The sequence below is a fragment of the Leucoraja erinacea genome, chromosome 16 (genome assembly GCF_028641065.1).
Source record: "Leucoraja erinacea ecotype New England chromosome 16, Leri_hhj_1, whole genome shotgun sequence".
Lineage (NCBI taxonomy): Eukaryota > Metazoa > Chordata > Chondrichthyes > Rajiformes > Rajidae > Leucoraja > Leucoraja erinaceus.
Window position 1 is genome coordinate 22,794,222 of NC_073392.1, and position 22,750 is coordinate 22,816,971.

Here is a 22,750-nt window from a genome sequence, read left to right on the forward strand (position 1 = left end):
CTAATGGGTGAAGGTGAGGCCTGTGGGATACAGATGAGATGCTATGTAGAGACTGTCAACTATATTGCCAAGCAGACGTTGCTAATAAAGACATGATATTGACCATCTTGATTTTTCCCACACCCCTTTACTCACTCTAATCTACCCGCACCTGAAATTGCATCACTCTGTTCACTATGAACCAACTCTTATACCATCAAACTACATCTCCAACCATTTGATGCAATCAGCTGCTGCAATTATTTAATTGCAATGTGAACACAATGGGCTGAATTTTCCTGAGAAATACTGGCAGATCCACATCCAATGTGTATCACTTCTCTGTACGATTGTCTACAATCTGAGGATTAACTCAGAAATGTGCTGGAAATTGAGTTTATATTTCTTGATGTGTAACCGTTGAGATTCTGCCAACTATGCACCACCACTGGAAACTGCAGGAGACCAACAAAGCAATAACTTCCTGCATTCCACAGCACCAAAACTGGAGCATGTGTCTCCTGAACCTGTGGCATGTTAGAGCTAGCATAAGTTCAGCAACTCCATTGATGTCAATGATGTGGAATTGCTGCAATGGAGAAAGCTGAGCTTTGATTTGAATTTGTTGCATATTTGTTTAATTTATTGAATGTTTTGTTTAAAATGTTTCCAACATTTTATTATTTTTTAATTTTATAACAATTGAAATAGCCTGATCAACTTTTAACATCTTGATATCATCTTTGAAGGTTCTCACATATCTGAGATATTGTACGAAGTTTCGACTAGCAGTTTGGCCGAGGGACGTGGTTTACCTCACTGTCAAAGATTTTCATTTTCTTTCTTAAGCCGGAGAATGATTCTAAAGGATGCCTTTGGTGACTGGAGGGCATCAGTTAGATTGGATAAGCTGGGACTTTCCCTGGAGCAAAGGAGACTGAGGGTGACCTTATAGAAATTTATAATATGAGTGCCATAAGTAAGGTGAATGGTTACAGGCTTTTTTTGCCCAGGGTAGAGGAGTCTAAAATGAGTGTGCATTGGTTTAAGGTGAGATGGAAAAGATTTAAAGGGGGTTGAGGGTTACGTTTTCACACAGAAGCAGGGAGGCAGAGCACATCTTTGATGAGAAGTCCAGAACTACATCTTAAATGAACTAACACAAATTATTCTGATCAAGGACAGGGTTCAGTGGAGGAGACATATCAAGTGACGCAACACCCATTATGGAAAATACTCAGAGAAAGGGAACAAAGTGTCTTCCAATAACTATTTGCATTCATATATAATATCACAAAAATTACCTCAGGCACTTCACATGAACACATTAAACAAAATATAACACCAATCTGTAGAAGCAGTTGATAAAAGTTTGAGTCTGCATGGTAAATTTAAATTTAAAGATGAGATACAAAGAGAGTTTAATGAGGATATTACACAGCTTAGGACCTTGACCATCGCTTGCATCACTTACAAATGTAGGATATCTGCAAAAGATTTAACAGTGCAAGGAAGTTTTGAATAAACTTACAGACAAATGCTCTAGGAGCAGAAAGTCTTTCCAAATCCTTGAAGATTGTTCAACCTACCCACCCTCCACTTACCAGGCAGCTCATCCATGGGGTTGACTGGACTGAAGTAATTCTTCAGAGCACTGTAGCTGTTCATGGCAACATTCATGTAGAACTCCGGCATGAAAGCGAATAGCGTCTTAGTCCGGTCGCTGTGCTCAATTACTCTTATGCACACCTGCAGCAGCCAATAGATGTCTAACATCTTCTCCTGAAACATGTAGTAGTTTTATTACAATCATAGAAAAATAAAATGAATCTTTAGAAAATTCAAATTTCTATCTAGCCTTACCTTTGGATTAACCATTTGCGGGACCCTTGTTTTTAAATAAACTTAAAATTAAAGGGCCAGTCCTACTTAGGTGATTTTTTTGCCGACTGCCACAGTCGTAGCAGGTCGCCAAAAAAGCGGCGACTGGACCTCCCCACGACAATGTCTTCTACAACCTACCACCTAGTCAACATCAAGCTACGCCAAGCTACTGACAATCGGCGACACAATCGTCGCGATTTAGGACGTCCACCTACGACTACACCAAGACAGTCCACCGCCACACAGGTGACAACCTACGACAACCGAAGTCAACCTACGTCCATCCACGACAAGCTACGACCCTGTCGGCGACAACTGAAGACAATTCATTCGCTGGTACCTGTCGCTGGTTGACGTAGGTTGGCGTAGTCACCACCTGGCGAAAACCAACGTCACCCGGCGTCATTCTGCCGACAACCTATGCCAACCTACGACAGCACCTATGACAGGAGAAGACAGGCAACGTCAAGCTCACAGTCGCCAAAAGGTTTTGAACATTTCACAATACAGGCGCCACCCCACGACCATGTGGTAACAGCCTATTTTCCGGCTGTCGCCTGAAAAATCGCCTAAGTGGGACAGCCCCCTTACATTAATTAATGGGTGGCCATAATACACTGATGCTCCTGTATTTTTGAGAAAGAGCTGAGTGTTATAGTGAGGTTTCTCTTCGTACTCAGCAACATTCCAACATACAAAAAAAAAAACGCCCTGTTATGAGTGGTTTAATATTTCACCCGGACCTGTTAAAAAAAAAAACTAGAATGGTAAAAGGAGATTTGGTCTTTTCATCAATATTCACAGCTCTGAACAATAAAAAAAAGTGCTAATAAACTAACAATAAACAGGCAGCATCTGTGGAGGGAAATTGCCAGATGAAACATTGCTGACCTTTTCCCTTCGCAGATGGTCTCTGGTCTGCTAAGTTGCTCAATCACTGTTTTTTGCTCAAGTTTCCAGCATCTGCATTCTCATGTCTCCATTTCACAGCTGTGATGCTCACTTTACCTTGGAATAGATGGTGGCATTTATCCAGGCTAGTCGACGGCTCAGATGATTCAGCTTCTCAGAGAAAACCTTCTGACTCTTGGTTAATTCATCTAGAATATCCTTCCTCTGAAAGGGAAAAGACACAAATTAATAATAGAATTTCTTGAGTGGATTATAAATGGAAATATCAAAAGGAGACAACAGGAGCTTATGTCAAATTTGATGGCTAACACCGACGTGAAGGAGATAATGGTTTCCTTCTGTGCTAAAGGCGTTCACTCCCGTTGTTGTGTTAAACTTGTGAAGAACCAACAGATCTAGTCTGGTCTCCATTTCATATAGCGACCTACATCTTTTACAGAGTGAGACACAAGGAACTGCAAATATTGTAATCGTGAGCAAAATACAAAGTGCTGGAGAAATTCAGCAGGTCAGGAAACACGTGAGGAGGAAATAGACAGGTTAGGTCCCTTCTTCAGACTGATAGTGGGGGGGGGGGGGGGGGCTGGAAAAGAGATGTGGGGCCGGGACAAACCTCGGCAAAGTGATAGGTGGATGAGGGGGGGGGGGGGGGGGGGGGTTTGAGTGGCAGATCGGTGGCGTAAGCGACAAACGCTAATGGTGAAAAGAAGATAAAGGGTGTCGGATAAGGAAAAAAGGACTGGAATGTAAAGCCAGAGTGAGGGGAGAGGGAAAAGAGGGAGGAATAAAAGGGAAATAAGGAACTCAGGGATGGGAGATGTGTGTCCGAGGAGAGAACATTAGCCGGGTGACTGGGAGGGCAGGAGAAATTGGTACTATGCAAGAACTTAAGTTGCCCAAGGCAATACACTCTCTTATCCCAATGCTTCATAGAAGATGAAACACTTCAGCACAGCAACAGGCCATTCAATGCCTGTACCAAACATGATGCCAAATTAATCTTCTCAACCTGCATGTGATCCATTCTATACATATCCATGTGCCTATCAAAAAAACTCAATCTTCACTATCATATCTGCTTCCATCTCCAGCCCTGTCAGCACATTCTAGACACCAATCACACTGTGTAAAAACATGTCCCACACAACCCTTTTAATCTTTCCACCTTGATTTTAAAGCTACACCCTCTAGATTTGATATTTCTACCCTTAGTATATAAAATTGAGAGGCTCTATTTATGCCTCATAATTTTGTATACTTCTATCACTTCTCCCCACAATCTCTGATGCCGCACAAAAAAAATTCCAGTTTGTCCAATCTCTCCTTATAACTAATACCCTCTAATCCAGGCAGCATTTCAGTACCTCTGTACCCTATCCAAAACCTCTATATCCTTCTTTTAATGAGATAACCAAAACTACACACAATACCCCAAATTGGTAACCATGATGTCTGCCATCCATCGTATCCCATTCTTGCTCATTCCTGCAGGCTCTCTGGTGTTTCCGTCTGCATCAATCAGCCGGCTTGAAGAGATTGGGCAGAACTTCCTGCTTCTGCTTCATTTATCCAATATATAATTCAATATGAAGATATTTTTCCTTAAGTCATATCTTACATATCAGTTCCAATAAATCTAATGGAGAACATCAAGGGAATGTATTCATCCAGAAGGTGATTAGAATGGTAAACTCTTTACCACATGAGGAATATCTAACCATCAGGGCAAAAGGAATGTAATCTTGTTGATGGGGTAGAGGAAGTTCAACTTGTGTGTGAGTTCTGGCATTTACCTGTTGGGCACGATGGCATATCTCTGTGTTGTTGCAAGTTGAAAATATGTTGTGATATCAGTGGCGCAACTGGTAGAGGCGCTGCCTCACAGTACCACACACCTGGGTTTGATCCTGACCTCCGGTGCCATCTGTGTGGAGTTTGCATGTTTTGTGACAGTGCTTTGGGTTTCCTCCAGGTGGTTTGGTTTCCTCCCACATCCCCAAGACATGTGGGTTTGTGTTAATTGGCCTGTCTAAATTGCCCTTGTGTGTAGGGAGTGGATGCGAAAGTGGGATAACATAGAACTAGTGTGAACAGGTGATCGGTGAGGACTCGATGGACCAAAGGGCCTGATTACATGCTGTACCTCTAAACAAAACAGTCTGAAATCATCCACCATCAGAGGGCAAAAGCAAAGACTGATCAATGTTGTGGATTTCTCTCAAAACATGGATCAAGTTAAGGACATTTGTATTACCATCCAATAAGCAACATCACAGACACGGTATTTCATGAGAATAAATATCTAGTTACCGTTGTAGGGCAACGTGCAATTTTATCTTCGGTATCCTTCAAGGCCACTGCATATTCATGGACATCATCTGACACACCCACCATCTACAAACACAGAGAAAGTTGAGCTGAACATAAGTCATCTAACAAAGCATCTAATCAAAGGTCTGTGTGACATGAACATTCTCAAAAAAGAAATAAAACAGCACCCATCTGACAGGAGTTTAATTAGTAAGAAACCTCATCCTTTTGTTGACTCCACCCACAGCCCATAGTGGCTGAGACAGATGGCGGATCCTTGTTCAGTGTTTGCTGAGCTTCATACACAATGTTCTCATTTACCACTCTCCCCCAGACCTATAGCTGAAGGGCTCCTCCCACATATCATTCAGGGAAAGAATCAATGGAAATGCCTTGATAAGTATTCTACTTTGCATCTCCATTTCTTCTCTTAAAACACTCACTATTACAAACATGTTTCAAGATAATATTGCCTGATTTTCAGATCAGTTTGTTTATTTGTACAGGAACAACTTTGTGAGATTATATTGCCTTAAAGAAAGTAGGAATTGATGAGCCCAGAATCCCACAACTGGCAGTCATAAAGGACTAGATCATCTACTTTACTCAGCTTTAAACAGGAATAAGAGTCAATACATGGTTAGCATAGATTTTAAGAGTCTAGAATAGAAATTGTGCCCACTATCTTTTGATTCAGAGGCATGGAACCTACAAATGTTATGCTCAATCCCAGAAAAAATAGGAGCAGTGAAGGGAAAGAAACAACTCAAATCCATAGAGACACTAGAACAAAGCTTGAGCCATTCAAAGCATCCATCAGCACTTTGAAATGTTATAGTGCTACAAGATACATAACATTAATACTTTCAGAAGGTTTGTATGATTTAACATCTGAATTATGTAACATTAGCAGCTGCAAATAACTAATTCATTCTGCAGTTACTGGTCTTATGCTATGTATCATCATGTTTGGGACAACACCCTCCAAAGCGCAACCTGAAAGCTTTACAACGTTTAGCTCAGATGGAGCAGCAATGGTCACTCCTGTGAACAGTTTGAGTGTTTGTACATAGCTCAATTTCCTGGTTGTGCCCCATGACCCACCCATAATCACCACAAGTGCAGTATGCATGCACCTGTGCACAAACTGTTCCCACAGAGCTGCGGCTCATATCCCTCCCCACTCATTTCATCCAGCTACCTTCAAAGATTTCTTGTGACATCTCTGATTTTACATCCCATTAAAATTGTACCAATTGTGCCAACTGATGAATATTGCCATTCCCCTCTCCCTTAATCACTTTTCACTTACCCATGTTAATTTTTTTTGTACAATGTGTTTGCTTATTTCATTTGTCTGTCCGTGCCTTTATGAGATTTGTTATCAGCAATATTATTTCCTGTTATTTTGGCTTTCATATCACATGCAAACTTTGAAATTAAATATCATTTATCCTGGTATCAAAATTTACCCCAAGGATTCACCAATATACAATTCTAACATAACTGAAAATAAAAATTCCATTTATTTCCCTTTCCGTAGTAAATTATGCATCCAGGAAACCGCTGCCCCTGGACGTAATTTCGCTAATGAGTCTCTTTTGTGAAACTTCTGTTAATGCTTTAAGACCTATCAAACACTGTGCTACTGCCATCAATTTCCCAGGTAGAATGCATTCCAAGCCACTTGCCCAGGATCCATCAGAGGGACGGGCTCTTTTAGATCTGTTGTCATGCAGAGGTAGTTAATTAACAATAATACAATAAAAGACCCTCCAGAGGAGCATCAGTATATGAATTATGAATTTGGCCTATTTTGCCTATTTCCTTCGCTCCATAGATGCTGCTGCACCCGCTGAGTTTCTCCAGCATTTTTGTGTACAAACAACTGAGAAATAGTTTAATGGTGGAGAGTTGAGTGAAATGCATGGGCATCGTCAGCAAAGGAAATAAATGGGTGGAATGGGTTGCAATGATGGGTGGAAACACATTATATGCCAAGCTTATCATTTCCATCTCCCCGCTCTGCACTCTGTCAATAGTGCAATCCCATTTTAATGTAAACTCTGACTGCCAAGCATTTCTCACACAGGAAATCTTATTAATGGAGATGTGGGATAACTTATTTCCTGTTAAAAATGCAACGATGCAGAGGGAGTCCTTAGCAATAGGAATTTTATATCTGCACACATTACACCTTAAACTTTGTTTATTTCTATTATTAATGAAGTTGTACATAACTGTCAATTCAGTGAAGTTATCTAGTGGGTGGGTGTTATCACTGCATAATAGATTCTCAAGGCGCTACCATTAGATATGTAAATTTATAATGGTAATGCACAAAAAGCATGGATAAACTGAAAGTCATCTAAAATAAAAACAAAATTGAGTAAGTCGGTCTGGTCCATTCCAATAATCCTCCACCATCCTACTTCAGTTCGGTTTAATACTACACTTAGTTTTGATTCCATCATGAATAATTTCAAGGATGATCAGCTAGAATTTAAAAATTAATTATTCACAAAAAAGCTGTCAAGTCACAGATCTTGGATAAAATCACACAAGATTCACAGTGCCAGAGAGAGCTGAAGTGATGATTAATGGAATCTATTACAACATACGGTTTGGCTTTTTCCACAATTCGGAGCTAATTAGTCTTAATCTTCACTATCTGTATGTTACAGAGCACCAGAGAAACACAATGTCAATTCAATGTGAGGAGAACAGTTCAACCACAAGCTGTAGTCAAACAAAAGAATAAACCCCTTGTACTTTCTCTCTGGATTGTAAGATTTATTTCCTTGTTGGAAGAAACAGCTATGGAGGAATGGTGTGGAACATCTATAGAATTGTATAAATTGCAAATACGGCAGATTAGATAAATTATGTAAATTATAGGCAGATGAGATAAATTTAAACTCGGCATCATGTTCGGCACAAACACAGTGGGCCAATGGGCCCCTTTCCTGTGCTGTACTGTTCTATGTATAGCCACATAATTTCAGAATAATACCAAATAGGGCTTATTGTTACACTTTTTGTTGCTTTTGGAGATTCATTATATGCTGGCTGGACTCAGTTCCTTCCACTCTTCCTACACAGTGAAATAAAGTGAGAGAAATTCCTGGAATTACTTGAAGTATAACATTCACATGATGTTGTGATGCTTTGAAATTCCAGCCTATGCTGGCTGAATGGCAGGTAGTGATAGAATGAGGCCAAGACTTCAGCTGAGTATAGGAACTGTGTTGCACCATTGGAGGTGCTGACTTTTGGAAGCATTGTTAAATCAATGTCATAGGTGGTGTCTTGGCATTAAGTAAAATTGTGATACTTTTAAGAAGAGCAGTTGTGGAACCCCCAAGGAAAAAGATGTCGCCCCAGGAACAGGTGGAGAAGAGGAGTCCAGACAGAAATGTTTGAAAGTGGGCCCAACTGGGGAGATTGCGAAAGAACTGCCAACAACCGAGTGAGGTGGAGGACATTTGTCAATGGCCTATGCTCCCAAGAGGAGCAAAGGGCTTAAGAAGAAGAAGAAGAAGAAGACAGTTGTTCTCTGCACTCCAATAAGTTCAACAAAAACATCTACATTAGGTGCTATCAGCGTGGTTTACTCTCGCAGACTGCCAAGAACCTGTGTTCTGTCCACTATGGCCCTCTGGAGTTCTTGGCTGCAAGACATTTTAATTCCTCATCTCATTCCCACTCATCAACCTGAATATCCTTGGACTCCTGCACTCCTGAGGCCAATTGCAAACTCGAGGAACAACTTCTTATATTCCGCCTGGATAGTCTACAACCAAACAGCATTAATATCAGCCCCCACCGATCACCTCTCAGCCTGTATGGTCATTTCCACCCTTCCCTCTCCCACCTGACTTCATCTGTCAATCAACTCCTCCTCTCCTGGATCTTCCAATTGCTTGCCCTTTACCCACCCTTTCCCCTCATCTCATCTCTCTACTCAGTCAGTCCACTGTCCCCATCCAAAATATCAACTGACCATTTCCCTACATAGATGCTGCCTGGTCCAGAGTTCATCCAGCAGTTTGGTTGTTGCTCCAGATTCCGGCAACTGTAGTCTCTTGTGCCTCTACTCACATCAGTCTCTCGGCTAGCTTTACTACGTTACCTTGCCAAGCTGCTGGTGCACGCTGAGGTTGTACATCATGATAGCTCCATCTAGGATTTCCAGTAGCGATTTCTCTGTGATTGGTTGTTCTGGTTCATCAGGAGGACGCCCTAACAATAGGCCATCATTTCCATGGCTTCCTTCAACTGTAAGAAGCAATCTTATTACATCGTCAAGAGTGGTTAATTGCCATATGCAACGGGCATAGAACAATTAAATTCTTACTTGCTGCAGTTGTACAGGCAAATTAACACAACAATAATAAACATTTAATAAATAATAATACAATAAATTATCAGTTATACTAGGCAACCAGCCCATAATAGTGCATCAAATATGTAGTGGAACTCTTATACAAAGTCCATGGTTACTATGTGCTGAGGTAGTGTTATGGTTAACATTGTACTGTGTGATTCAATAGCCTGATGGTTAATGAGAAGAAGCTGTTTTTGAACCTAAAGGTAATGGTTCTCTGGTTCCTGTAGGCTTTTTCCTGATGGTGGCAGTAAGGGACGGTGGCCAGGATGGTGTGAGTCTTCGATGATATTCGTTGCCTTCTTGAGGCAGTGCTTTGTTTAGATTCCTTCAATGGTAGGGAGGTTAATACCTGTCTTGGACCAGGCAACAACCACGTTCTACAGCCTCCTTTCTTCATCACATGGGAAGTCTAAGATGGGCAGGACCTACACAGTGAATGGTCAGACTCTGGGGAGTATTGTAGAGCAGAGAGATTTAGGAGTACATGTACATAATTCCTTTCTGCAGGTAACTAGGGTGGTCAAAAATACTTTTGACACTTTGGCCTTCATCCGTCAAAGTATTGAGTATAGAAATTGGGAGGTCATGTTGCAGTTATATAAGACGTTGGTGAGGCTACATTTCGGGTATTATGTTCAGTTCTGAGCACCATGTTACAGGAAAGATGTTGTCAAGCTGGAAAGGGTATGGGGAAGATTTACAAGGATGTTGTCAGGACTCGAGGGTCTGAGCTATAGGGAGAGGTTGAGTAGGCTGGGACTGTATTCCTTGGAGCGCAGGAGGATTGGGAGTGATCTTATAGAGGTGTATAAAATCATGAGAGGGTAGATTGTGCATCTCTTGCCCAGAGTAGGGGAATCGAGGACCAGAGGACATAGGTTAAAGGTGATGGAGAAAAGATTTAATAGGAATATACAAAATGGATCCTGAGGGGAAACTTTTTCCACACAAAGGGTGGTGGAGCAAGCTACCAAAGGAAGTTGTTAAGGCAGGGACTATTGCAACATTTAAGAAACAGTTAGACAAGTACTTGGATAGGACGGGTTTGGAAGGATATGGGCTAAACACAGGCACGTGGGACTTGTGTAGGTGGGACATGCTGGCTGATGTAGGCAAGTTGGTCCGAGGGGCCTGTTTCCACGCTGTATGACTCTATATATACACATTACATAATGCAATCATTTCACTGTTCAACTGTATATTGAGTATAAAATATCTCACAACCAGCATTATGTTAGAGAATAAAGTGACTATATCATAGCTACTTGAACCTTTTTCCTGAATTGGCAATTGGCTTGTTTAAGTACAAATTTTTAATGATTTCTCAATAACAAATTATCCACACAGTCAATAAATAGTCAGATGGATTTGGTTCTGGAGATAGTTGCAAGTATGCTGCAGGTAACCGGAACCCACAGTTGCTACAGATGTATGTTCCGTAATTTACCCATTATGTGCTGGAATCACACTACAATGCCCCATTCTTCCCCTTTGTTACTTGGTCTAACACTTAAGCCTTTTGCCTTCTTCACCATTCCAGTTTTGATCTCCATAGCATGAATGCTGTTGTCTTTTACAGCCCCTTTTCCTAAACTTTGTGCTTATAAATATTTAACCTCTATATTTATCAAATATCCACCACATAAAACAAGCTTTACTCATCCTTCAACAGAAGCTGTCTGACTTAACAATTTTTTTTCAACATTTTGTAGTTTTGTGACCAAATGTTGTCTCCTGCTCATATGTAACACTTTACAGATTTACAAGTCAAACAAGTTATGTTATTGCTGACTAAAAGGGTACTTACTGTCCTCCTCCGTCCTCTGCTCCACATTCAGAGTACGAACCTTCACCTTTTCCACAGTCGCCAGGGATCGGCGGGGATTCATCAAGCTCACTGCTGCTGTACTTAGGAACCTATTAGCTCGGCCTAGAGTTGGAGAACTTAACCAACTTGGTCTAGCAAGAGCTCCACCTCCAGCGGTAGCACCACCCAGCCTCTGCCAACATTCAAAGGACATGCAAAGGAGGCAGAATACAATTACAAAGATGGAATAAGTGACTGGAATTGTAATTAAAACTTAACACTTACAGACCAGTCCTCTCTACAACACAACTCCAATAATCTGCGATTAGATTATCAGCATCTGGCTCACTAGGATCTTGCTTCCCATACTCCCTTTATACATACAAGAGCCCCTCTTCTTGTGGTCTCTTTAAACATACCTGAACTGTGCTCCATGTGCTCCCTTTCAACTTTCTGCTACCGTTTCCTGACTAGGACCCTGTTTCCCGCACTCCCTTAGGACATGCCAGTCCTAGATTTATCATAGGTCCCCTTTTCACCATATCATTCTTTCAACATTTCTAACCACATCTGATTTCATGCATGTTTTTAGTTCCTGCAGGATGTATTAAAGTCAATTTTTCCCACTTGATATTGTTACTAACACATCTGACTTTTTTTAAATGAGCTTACTTATTTGAGATAGGTATTTGCTCTATCTGCTTCGCAATGTTTGCTTAGATTTGCTTTCTCCTGTCAAATTTATTAAATGTCAAATTTATTTGCTTTTGCCATTTCCTCTATACTATGCATTTAGTTATTATTAGTCTTGGTTACATTTGATAATACTGTGCTTTGCTTTAATATGCAATTCCTATGTATTTTAAAGATTATTATAATGAAATTAACTCAAATTAAGACCCATTACCCACACTGGATCTTGAGGATAACATCAAGGGATTTCAGATTGGATAGTGGGGTGGGAGATTGCAACCTTCATGTGGTCCGCCCTGTTTCGACAAATGCAATCAACCTGGTGTGCACAATCAAATAAGATCAAATAGAACAAGTTGTCCTACATCTTTAGGCTGTGCACGCCATGTGCAAGAAGAAGAAAAAGATTGGATAGTGTTCATGGAGTAAGGGCGGATTAATATTCTGAGTTCTTCCCTACAGAGCTTTCCTGGAAAAGCAATAATTTAATAAGGCACAGTACAGAGCACTGGAGACCTTTGAACTATCTTTAATCAGACTTTATCTTGCATTAAATGTTGTACCCCTCATTATCTGTGCATTGTGAGTGGCTTGATTGTAATCATGTATAGTCTTTTCTTTGACCAGAGACCACGCAAACAAAAGCTTTTCACTGTACCTCAGTACACATGACAACAATAAAATAAACTAAATCTTATGTGAAATCCAACCATATAAGGGTAACATAAGTTTTACAAGAGCATTTAGAAACTGCTTACAATGATGTGCGGCTTCAATGTAAATTAGAAACATCTAATGATGATATATGCACATACATGTGACCATCAGCTACTCTATCATTTTCATCATCTGAATATCAATAATAAACCCTCCCAATCCTTATGAAATTATTGATTAACAATAGTCCTACTACCACTTCCGTTGGAATCTACTAACTACATTAAACAGTGCAAACTCAAACAAAGCTACACTTTTTGTACCTGTTGAGTTATATTCTCATCATCCTCATCTAAGTCATCCATTGATATGGCGGAGATCTCTGCAGGATCGATGATAATGTTGGCCTTTGATGCAAGATCGTCTATGAATAATACAATGAGCATTAGAGCCTTCAATTTTACTGCACTGGTACACATTATTGATATCAACAATAAAATGAAATTAAAACTGCTGAGTACCAGAATAAATAGCAATACCTCAAAGTTTACCATATCATTAGGCAAAATAAATCTATGTCCGAATGAGCCCATATGTCTAACACGCTAGGGTGATGAACCATAAAACAAGGATGAGGAGTTAATGAAAGGCACGTCAAAGTAAATATCACAGTTATATTCCCAGAACTTATAAAAACTGAAAAACATTGTAAACTTGACCAAACAATACCTTCATATGTCCTTCATTTATCATTATAATCCATTGAGTGAAACACAGAGCTAGAATGAATACTTTACACATTTTTAAGTCTGTACAAGGATTTTGGGGATGGGGAGAGAAATCACTCAATTTCTCCAGAGGATTTCTTAATACTGGAAAAACTTACACAAAGATTTCCCAATTTAGAATTGCCCCACTGGACGGCAATCCTAAATTTAGGAATTCCTTAGAGTGAGCATTTGCCTCTGTTCATTCCGTCTTTCTAAAACGATAGTAATTTATGAAGGGATAGCTGCATTTTATTCTTGATCAGGGGTGGATTGATTTAGTTCTTTTTTTACATCTTGGGTTATAACAAGATTGGGTACTGTTGCCTTTGAGTTGACAGGAAGTTTCAACCAACTTGGTCTGCAATCAAAATCACTGTCCCTAAGTCATTGCCTATTACCCAATAACAAGGTAACATTTAAGGAAACAAGGAATTGCAAATGCTGGTTTACAAAAAAAATCACTCAGAGGGCAATATATGAAGTATTCTTCTGAATTGGAAGTAGGAAAGGGTGCAGAAGAGATTGATCAGGATGTTATCTGGGTTTTGAGGCTTGAATTGTAGGGAGAAATTGGATAGGCTGGGACTTTTTGTTTGGAGCATAGATAGGAGACTGTGGAGTGACCTCTTGAGGTGTACAAAATCACAAGGTAGGGTAGCCAGGCAAATGGAATGAGCAGCCAGAGGAGGCTATGGAAGTGGATACAATTACAACTTTTAAAATATAGTTGGACATATATATGGAGAGGAAGGATTTAGAGGTCTATGGGCCAAATAGGACTAGATCAGTATGCTAATTTGGCCCGCTAGAACAAAATGGGCTAAAAGGCCTTTTTCCATACTGTACAACTCTAAGACTCTAATTGCAAATATACCTTCCCATTTGGGTCAATGAAAGAGGAGAATATTAAACTGAAAATTTTGCATTATAGTTCGAAAATTACCAGTGCAAAGAATTATAGGTGCAAAGATTTCAACAGGAAGGTGCGTGTGTGTGTATGTGTGTGCGTGTGCGTGCGAATGAGTGCTAGTGTAAGAGATGGAGGAAGTTGCGATGAGAAAGGCAGGGCAGGGATAGCTCATGGTAAAGGTGTAGAGGGAGTGGCTAAAGAAGAAACCAATAATACTTCAATTGCAGGAATATATCAAGTATGGGGGTTGGTTTAATTTGGCATCATGTTTCACATAGACCTCGTGGGCAGAAGGGCCTGTTCCTGTACTATATAGTTTTACAATCTATGTTCTTAAAGCAGCCGCTGTAATGAAAGGGACAGAGTGTATGTCACAATATTACCTCATTTGCCTTTTAATTTCCATGAATTTATTGTTTATTTTACAAAGTGCATTTTGTACCCTGATGGATTAAAATCTGTCAGCCCAATAAAATAAAAATACTCTAATGTGAAATCTTTCCAAATGACTTGGAATTCCTGCAAGTCAGGGCTCGAAATTAGCTGTTGCCCGGGTGCCAATGACCATCCAAAGTGCCGCGGGGCAACGTAAATGACGATTCATTTTCCCAGCTTGGCAATGCAGATACTGGTTTATACCAAAGATAGACACAAAAAACTGGAGTAACTCAGTGGGTCAGGCAGCATCTCTGGAGAAAAGGAACGTGACGCTTCGTGTCGGCGGCGACGACGTAGTGCGGAGCAAAGATACGTGGTGTGGGGTAAATGACGGGCCCTTAGACATGACAGCAGCTCCTCCTCCTTTAGCACCCCGCCTGCCCTGATAGCGGCAGCAGCTTGCCAATCCGCTAATGGCGATACTGCTTTCAATACAAACCCTCCCACACGCCGAGGCCGGGAGGAGGGAGGGAGGGGGAGGCCTCCTTCCGCCGTCTGAAGCAGCTGCACCGCTTGGCCCCGCACCTTGCTTTTGGCTGGCAGAGGAGGGGAGGTGGTGGCGAGGAGATCCCAACTGCCTCCCCCTTTGGCGGCGGCACTTGGCGGTGAACAGGGATGGCCAAGGCAGCGGGGCGATGATACCGTCCCTGTCAGATGAGCGCTGACCTTGCTTCCTCCCCACCTCCCCCCTCTCTCTCTCTTGTACGCCACCCTCCACCCCCCTTATCCTGGGACCCTTCCTCTCCGTCCTTCACGGATCCCCATTCCTGCCTCTATTCAGTCCTCACTGACATCCCTTGTGCTCCACTCCCCATCTCCCACCCCCCTGCATCTATTGATCCTGCACTGATCTCCCTATCCACCTCACATTGATTCTCCTGCCACCCCCCCATCCATCCTACACTGATCCCCCAATTCATTCTGTACTCACCCGCTTTCCCATCCATCCTGCATACCTCCCCCCATTCATCCTGTACTGATCCCCTCATTCATCCTGTACCGATTCCCTCATTCATCTTTTACTGATCCCCTCATTCATCCTGTACTGTTTCTCCCATCCATCCTGTACTGATCCCCCCATTCATATTTTACTGATCGCCCCATTCATCCTGTAAGCGATCCCCCCTTCATCCTGCACAGACCCTCCGATCCACACTGCACTGACCCCCCCATTCATCCTGTACTGATCCCCTATCCATCCTGTAACGATAACACCATTCATCCTGTAGTGATCCCTCATTCTTCCTGTAGTGATCCCTCCATTCATCCTGTACTGATGCCCCCCATTCATCCCATACTGTTCCACCCCATTCAACCCCACTGACATCCCACGTGCTCTCCCCACACAATTTTACCTATTCCAACCAACACGCACTAATTCCCTTGCCTCAATCCATCCATCCAGCACCTTGCCTTCTCACCCCCCGCCATCTATTCACAGGGCCCCTCCCCTCCCGACCCTACTGTGCTGGAAATGTCTCCAGAGCGAAAATTGACTATGTTTGATAATGAAATGCAATCAAATGTGTTTTAAATCCCAATGTTATTATTTGTTTAATCCATAAAGATGGATTAATTAAATTGTGAACATGTGAAAGATTAAAACCGCAGTGTTCGATTGTCACTGCTACCGTTGACACGTTATTACAGAATTATTTTTTAACGGCAAATCAATGCTCTTAATATGGAGTATTTAATGAGCAACATTCACAACTATACGTTGGATTTATCCAGGTTTTACTTCTACAGTCGGTCATATACATCACAAATTTGGTCAGGAGATATTTCAGTTGAAATTTTAACTTTCATTCTGAAGTGGGAATGATGGAAACTGCATTTATCACTAATTTAAAACAAATCTGGTGCATACAAACTGGGTATCTTCATTGCTGTTCAGAACACATACATTTAATCTGATTCTCCGATAATGTGGCGTTTTGACACCTTTAAACATATTACCAAAAGAACATTTGCTGCAGTTAAGTCCTTTGGCCATCTCTTGTCAGTTAATGTCAGTTAATGTGACAAGTCACTTAATGTCAGTGATTTAACCTGTCAGATGGATATAGTCGGTTTTAACAGCTATTATCATAAAATGCCTTTAGAAATGTCCTTGCAACCTGTATATTTTGTTGTGGATAAATTATGTGGGAAGCGAGAGTATTTCTGTACCAATAGCAATAACGACCCATGCTATGGCCATGTCATGATAATGTTCGGTCCTTCACAGAAAACATGCTTGCATCAATCTGTAGTGTGCATGGTTAAGCATATATGTTACCATAGTCAAGGATTTATTGACACAGGTTGATCATACGCTGAATAATCCAACCACATTTTTGTTGGGAAGTGGAAGGAAATAATAGAAATTGCATTAATTGCAATGTGTAAAAAGAGTTGAGATACTGTATTGTAACTTTGCTGCATGTCATTGTGGTATATATCATGTCTTGATTGGTGAATATGTTTAGTTTGTGACTTTATTTGAAGCAGAAATAATATGTGAATGCTTCATTGAGCATAATTCCGACTGGTAACTACGCACTTTGTTCGAGCACATTATCGCACGCGTCATGCAAGCCGTCTTAAATTGACCACCTAAACTGTCATTTTGCAACCTAAAAAGCTGCCTAAGTTGCCCGGCTGGCAACAGGGAAAAAAAGTTAAGGAAGAGCCCTGCAAGTAACTACACATCAGCCAAATGAGATTCACCAATGGAGCTCTAACCATGTGCGTGTAGCAGACTGACCAAATTTTTAAACTAAAATTGACTGGGACATCTGGACTCCCAATTATTGATATAGGAAACTGAATCAGTGCCAGGCAAGCACCAATGAGCCTGCAGATGGGAACACTTATCAAACTTGCCAGAGCATTATCCATCAACCAGTAAACAAAACAATTCAGAATCTCCAGAATTATAATCAGAAATAGTGATTTATCTGCCCTTTTAAAATGGCAAAGAGTCACAAAGTACTTAAAAGTTGGGAAGCAAAAGTGAAGAAATTAGAACAAAGTATTGGAGTAACTCATAGGATCAGGCAGCATCTCTGGAGGACATGGATAGGTGAAGTTTCAGATCAGGACTCTTTTCTACACCTGACCTTCCCGACCTGAAACATCACTTATATTTCCTCTGGAGATAAAAAGGATGATGAGGGCAGGGCCATAGACGTAGTCTATATGAACTTCAGCTAGGCCATTTTTAAGGTTGCACAGGCTGCCCTGGAAGATTAGATCACATGAAAACCAGGGAAAGCTAGCTAACTGCATATAGAATTAGCTTCATGGCAGGACAGGCTTCTTTCCACAGGCAATAAGACTGATTAGCGGACCATGTCCCCTCCCCATATATTATACGCCAACACATCTAACCTCGCCCATACTTTGACAGCTAGGCACCTGTCACAGCAAAGCCACTGTTCGGTCTGAATGTCTGTTTTTAGTTCAATTTTTAGGCCTATTTTAGATACGGTAATTTTAATTTTTAAAGCTATATGTATTTATTCTGTTTTTATTAACCACACTGATGGGAACTGATTGAGAAACAATGTTTTTCGTTTCATCTGTGTATGTAAGTACGCAGTTAAAATGACATTAAAGTAAATACTGAATACTGAAATACTGAGGAAGCAGATGGTGGAAGGTTGTTTTTCAGACTGGAGGCCTTTGAATAATGGTTTGCCTCAGACAGGCCCATTTCTGTTTGTATCTATATCAATGATTTAGGTGGGTATGTGCAAGGCATGATTGGTATGTTATTGGTAACCCTGTCGTAGGAAAAATGCCATTAAGCTGGAAAAAGGTGCAGAGAAAAATTACGAGGACATTGCCAGGACTCAAGGTCCTGAGCTATAGGGAAAGGTTGGACAGGCTAGGATGTTATGTGTTGGAGCACAGGAGGCTGTTGGGTGATCTTGTAGAGGTGTGCAAAATCATGAGGGGAATAAATACAATGAATGCACAAAGGATTTTTCCCAGTTAGGGGAATCAAGAACCAGAGGACTTTAGTTTGAAGTGAGAGAGGAGAGAGTTCACCAATGGGGTAACTTTTCCACACAAAGGGTAGTGGATACATGGAACGAGCTGCCTGTGGAAATAATTGAGAAAGGTACAATAACAACATTTCATAGATATTTGGACAAATACATGGACAGGAAAGTTTTAGAGGTATATGAGCCAAACACAGTTAAATGGGACTAAAGTCATAAGGCACGAAAAAAAAACAGGCCCTTAGGTACAACTTACCCATGGCAACTAAGATGGCTCATCTACACTGGTCCCACCTGCCCGCGTTGTGAACTAACTTAGATGGGGCATCTTAGTCAGCACAGAGAATTGGGCTGAAGGTCCTGTTTGTGTGCTCTATGCTAAATTATTTGTTCCTTCACCATTGGGAACAAAGGTTAACATTGTGACACATAAAAAACTAAGAAAAAGCAAATTAGGTTACTCAGTAACCAATACTTTCAGGCTGTAGGCTGCAGAAACCCTGACTCAAGCACATTCCTCATCTTGGCAAGACCTTACCTACAAATCCATCAACCATTTATTGCTATTCCATGGCCTTGATCCACGTAACATAATTGTTGGTTTCATTTACTGGCTGCTCTAAATCACTTTCATCATAAAGACCTGTTTTTTACCATCTGGTGTAATAAATATTTAACTTTATTTGAAGCATTCATTTCAAGCAGGTTGGGAACTTAGAAATTAATATTACAGGCTGTTCCAGCTGTTACAGCTCCCGTTACTGATGGTGATGCCGCTTTCATGCAGACACATCCACTTGGGTGCATGGTGGCAAATTCAACATTGTGAAAATTCAATGGCGGACAAAGTTTATTTAAAATTCCATCTTGTATTTATTGTGAAAATTAAAGGAAGAGACATGTTACAAAACAATTGGTGGTGACTGCTTGATGAGGCTAACAACTTTCATTGAAAACACAAAGAGCATTGTTTAGTTAAACTCCACTATGCAGCCACTTCTTAATCTATGCATTCACTAAATCTCTCAGATTTCTCCGATCAAGCCAGTCTCCGAAGTCTTCTACCACAAGAGCCATCTAATCTCACACTTCCGCTGGTCTCACACTCGCATAATCTCACACTTCCGCTGGCCTCACACTCGCATAGTCGTAAAGAACTTGAATGGTATACTTGCCTTCATTTGTAGGGACCTTGAGTATAAGTTACGATTCAGATTCAGATTCAATTTTAATTGTCATTGTCAGTGTACAGTACAGAGACAACGATTCAGATGCAGCTCAATAAGACTTTGGTTAGGCCGCGTTTGGAGTTACATTACAGGAAAGATGTAGAGGCTCTGGGGAGGGTGCAGAAGAGGTCTACCAGAATGCTGCCAGGATTAGGGGGTATTAGCTATAAGGAGAGGTTGGACATACTTGGATTGTTTCCTCTGGAGCACTGGAAGTGATGGGGAGACCTGATATAAGTTTTTAAAGTAATGAGAGGCATGGATAGAGTCAGAACCTTTTTCAAAGAATGGAAATGTAAAAGACTAGAGGGCATAGCATTATGGAGAGAGGGGCAAGGTTTGGCAGAGTGCAGTGCTTTCCTGGAACACTTTGTCATGAGTGATGGTGGAGGCAGGTACGTGATACGATAGTGGTGTTTAAGAGGTTTTTAGATAGGCACTTGGAATTGCAGAGAATTGAGGGACAGGAAACATGCTTAGACAGATAAGATATATTTATCTTGATATCTTGACATCATGTTGGGCACAGCCTGTTCCTGTGCCGTGGGATTCTATCTCTCACTGACAAAGCATTTTGAGGTTGTGAACTATCACAGCAGAGTAATATTAAGGCCTGTCATTGTTTAGACTAACCACAATATTTGTGACTTTCCAAATTCCAAACATCACATTAAAGGGTGGAGGCTGTGTGTGACTTCCTTAAACATGTAGCCATTGCACACCAGCTACTGCACAGGTTTGGCAGAGTAAAGCTTTAATCCACAAAGACCAAGACAACTGGACATCAGACTCTACTGAATAGATATTATTGATCCCACTCTCAGCACATACACACAAAGTGGGGTCAGGCACAGATATTATTGCCCATGTCCTTCTTGTTATACTGCCTGTAACCCAGCCTGAACTAATGCTAGTTGCCACATTCACCTATATAAACCATTTACTATCAATACATGATTGAGCACCATACTCCTACACTACTTGCAGCCAGAACATGAGCAACATAGTGGCGCATTTAGTAGAGCCACTCCCTCACAGTATCAGAGACCCGGTTCAATCCTGACCTCGAGTGCATTCTACGTAGCGTTTGCACATTGTCCTATGCCCATGTGGTTTTCTCCCACATTCAAAACTCTTTTGGATTGATCTTTTTTTTAGGTCAATGGCAAAAGTGAGTGTTTGCTTTATTTAAATTCCTCTCACAACCTATTTGGTTGGTGTATGATGTTTTACATACATACTATGAGCTATTCAACTAAAATTGCGATCATTATTGCACTATCATGCTTTGATCTTTTTGTTTTGCACTTTTCTTCAAAGTGTATTGAGAATTTATTTGATAAAGCACAAATTGTGCCGCACCTATAATACACAACTATTCAATTGGTATGCTCAGTCAAAGTATCACTGGAATCTGGAGAACAGGTTGTATGTTTGACACACAAGAGATGTCACACGGAAAAGAGCTCAAATTATGTTTTTTTAAACACTGAGTTGCTCTGAGGAAATATACATTGGCATTGATAATTGAATGTAAAAAACAATTTATACCTACTGCCTCACCTTTTAGAGTTTTTTTTAAATGAGAAAGCAGGCCACCGAGCCTCTGCTGGTCAAAGTAATCCACCTTCCCATTGAAGAAGAGCTGGGGGGGTACGTATGCATCTGGAAGCACAAAAATAAAGTAACCAGAAACATGGATGATGCGTCACCACTCCTCAAAGCCAGTCAATGGATCATCACTCCACAAGCCCAGTCATGGGATTAACCATTTCACCCACCCAGTAAATGGGTCACCACTTCACACACCCAATCAACGGATCACCACTTCACACACAAAGTCAATGGGTCACCACTCCACATATTCAGTCAACGGGTCACCACTCCACACGCACAGTCAATGGATTACCACTCCACACGCCCAATTTACATTTAGGTTTATTATTGACACGTGTGCCAAAGAACAGTGAAAAGCTTTGTTTTGCATACTATCTAACCAAATCGGACATACTATAGATAAGTACAATCAAGTCAAACATAGATTTTGGAAGGACCGTTCAGAAACCTGATAACAAGACGGGAAGAAGCCTTGTGGTTGTGTGCACTTTGAAGCTTCCGTGCCTTTTGCCAGATGGGAGCAGGGAGCACAAAGAATGATCGGGGTGGGACAAGTTTTAGACTGGGCACAAGGACTGCAGATGTTGGTTTACAAAAACAAGACAAAGTGCTGGAGTAATTCAGCGGGTCAAGCAGCATTTCTTGAGAACATGAATAGGCAATGTGTTCTCCTGAGATACTACCTATCACCAGCCAGACGTGTTCCACCCCACCTCTCTAACACCTTTCTTCAAACTGATGGAGTAAGAGGGGAGAAAGCTGGCAGAGAGGTAGGGGTGGAACAAAGTCTGGCAAGTGATAGGTGAATACAGGGGAGGGGAGAGTTTAGTATGGCAGATAGTTGGACAAAGGCCAGAGGTGTAAAGTATAAAAGTGTGGGAGAAGGAGATAAGGATAGACGATGTGTGAAATATGAAGTCAGTGTGAGAAGCAGAGGTGGAAGGGGAATGGGACAAATGGATGAGCAGGTCACAAGGAAGAGAGTTGGAAAATGGGGGTTGTGAAATGGGGGTGATGTTGGTAGGTTAGTTACCCAAAATTGGATAATTCAATGCTCATACAATTTGGGTGTAAGATACCCAAGTGGAATATAAGATACTGTTCCTCCAGTTTGTGAGTGGTATTTCTCTGGAGGTAACCCAGGACAGAAAGGTCAGTATGG

The 22,750-nt window shown here is 41.2% G+C and overlaps 1 protein-coding gene across 4 annotated transcripts in view; it reads right to left on the bottom strand.

Moving 5' to 3' along the window:
* LOC129704606 (E3 ubiquitin-protein ligase RNF123) overlaps nucleotides 1-22,750 on the bottom strand; it is a 184,890-nt gene that overhangs the window by 100,559 nt on the left and 61,581 nt on the right. For all 4 annotated transcript variants that reach the window (XM_055647838.1, XM_055647839.1, XM_055647836.1 and 1 more), the window contains exons 21-27: nucleotides 21,535-21,636; nucleotides 12,956-13,056; nucleotides 11,283-11,475; nucleotides 9,218-9,363; nucleotides 5,086-5,169; nucleotides 2,872-2,979; nucleotides 1,584-1,761 (exon numbers count right to left, since the gene is read on the bottom strand). In XM_055647838.1, the coding sequence (XP_055503813.1) occupies nucleotides 1,584-1,761; nucleotides 2,872-2,979; nucleotides 5,086-5,169; nucleotides 9,218-9,363; nucleotides 11,283-11,475; nucleotides 12,956-13,056; nucleotides 21,535-21,636 (912 nt within the window). The remainder of the gene's footprint in view (nucleotides 1-1,583; nucleotides 1,762-2,871; nucleotides 2,980-5,085; nucleotides 5,170-9,217; nucleotides 9,364-11,282; nucleotides 11,476-12,955; nucleotides 13,057-21,534; nucleotides 21,637-22,750) is intronic.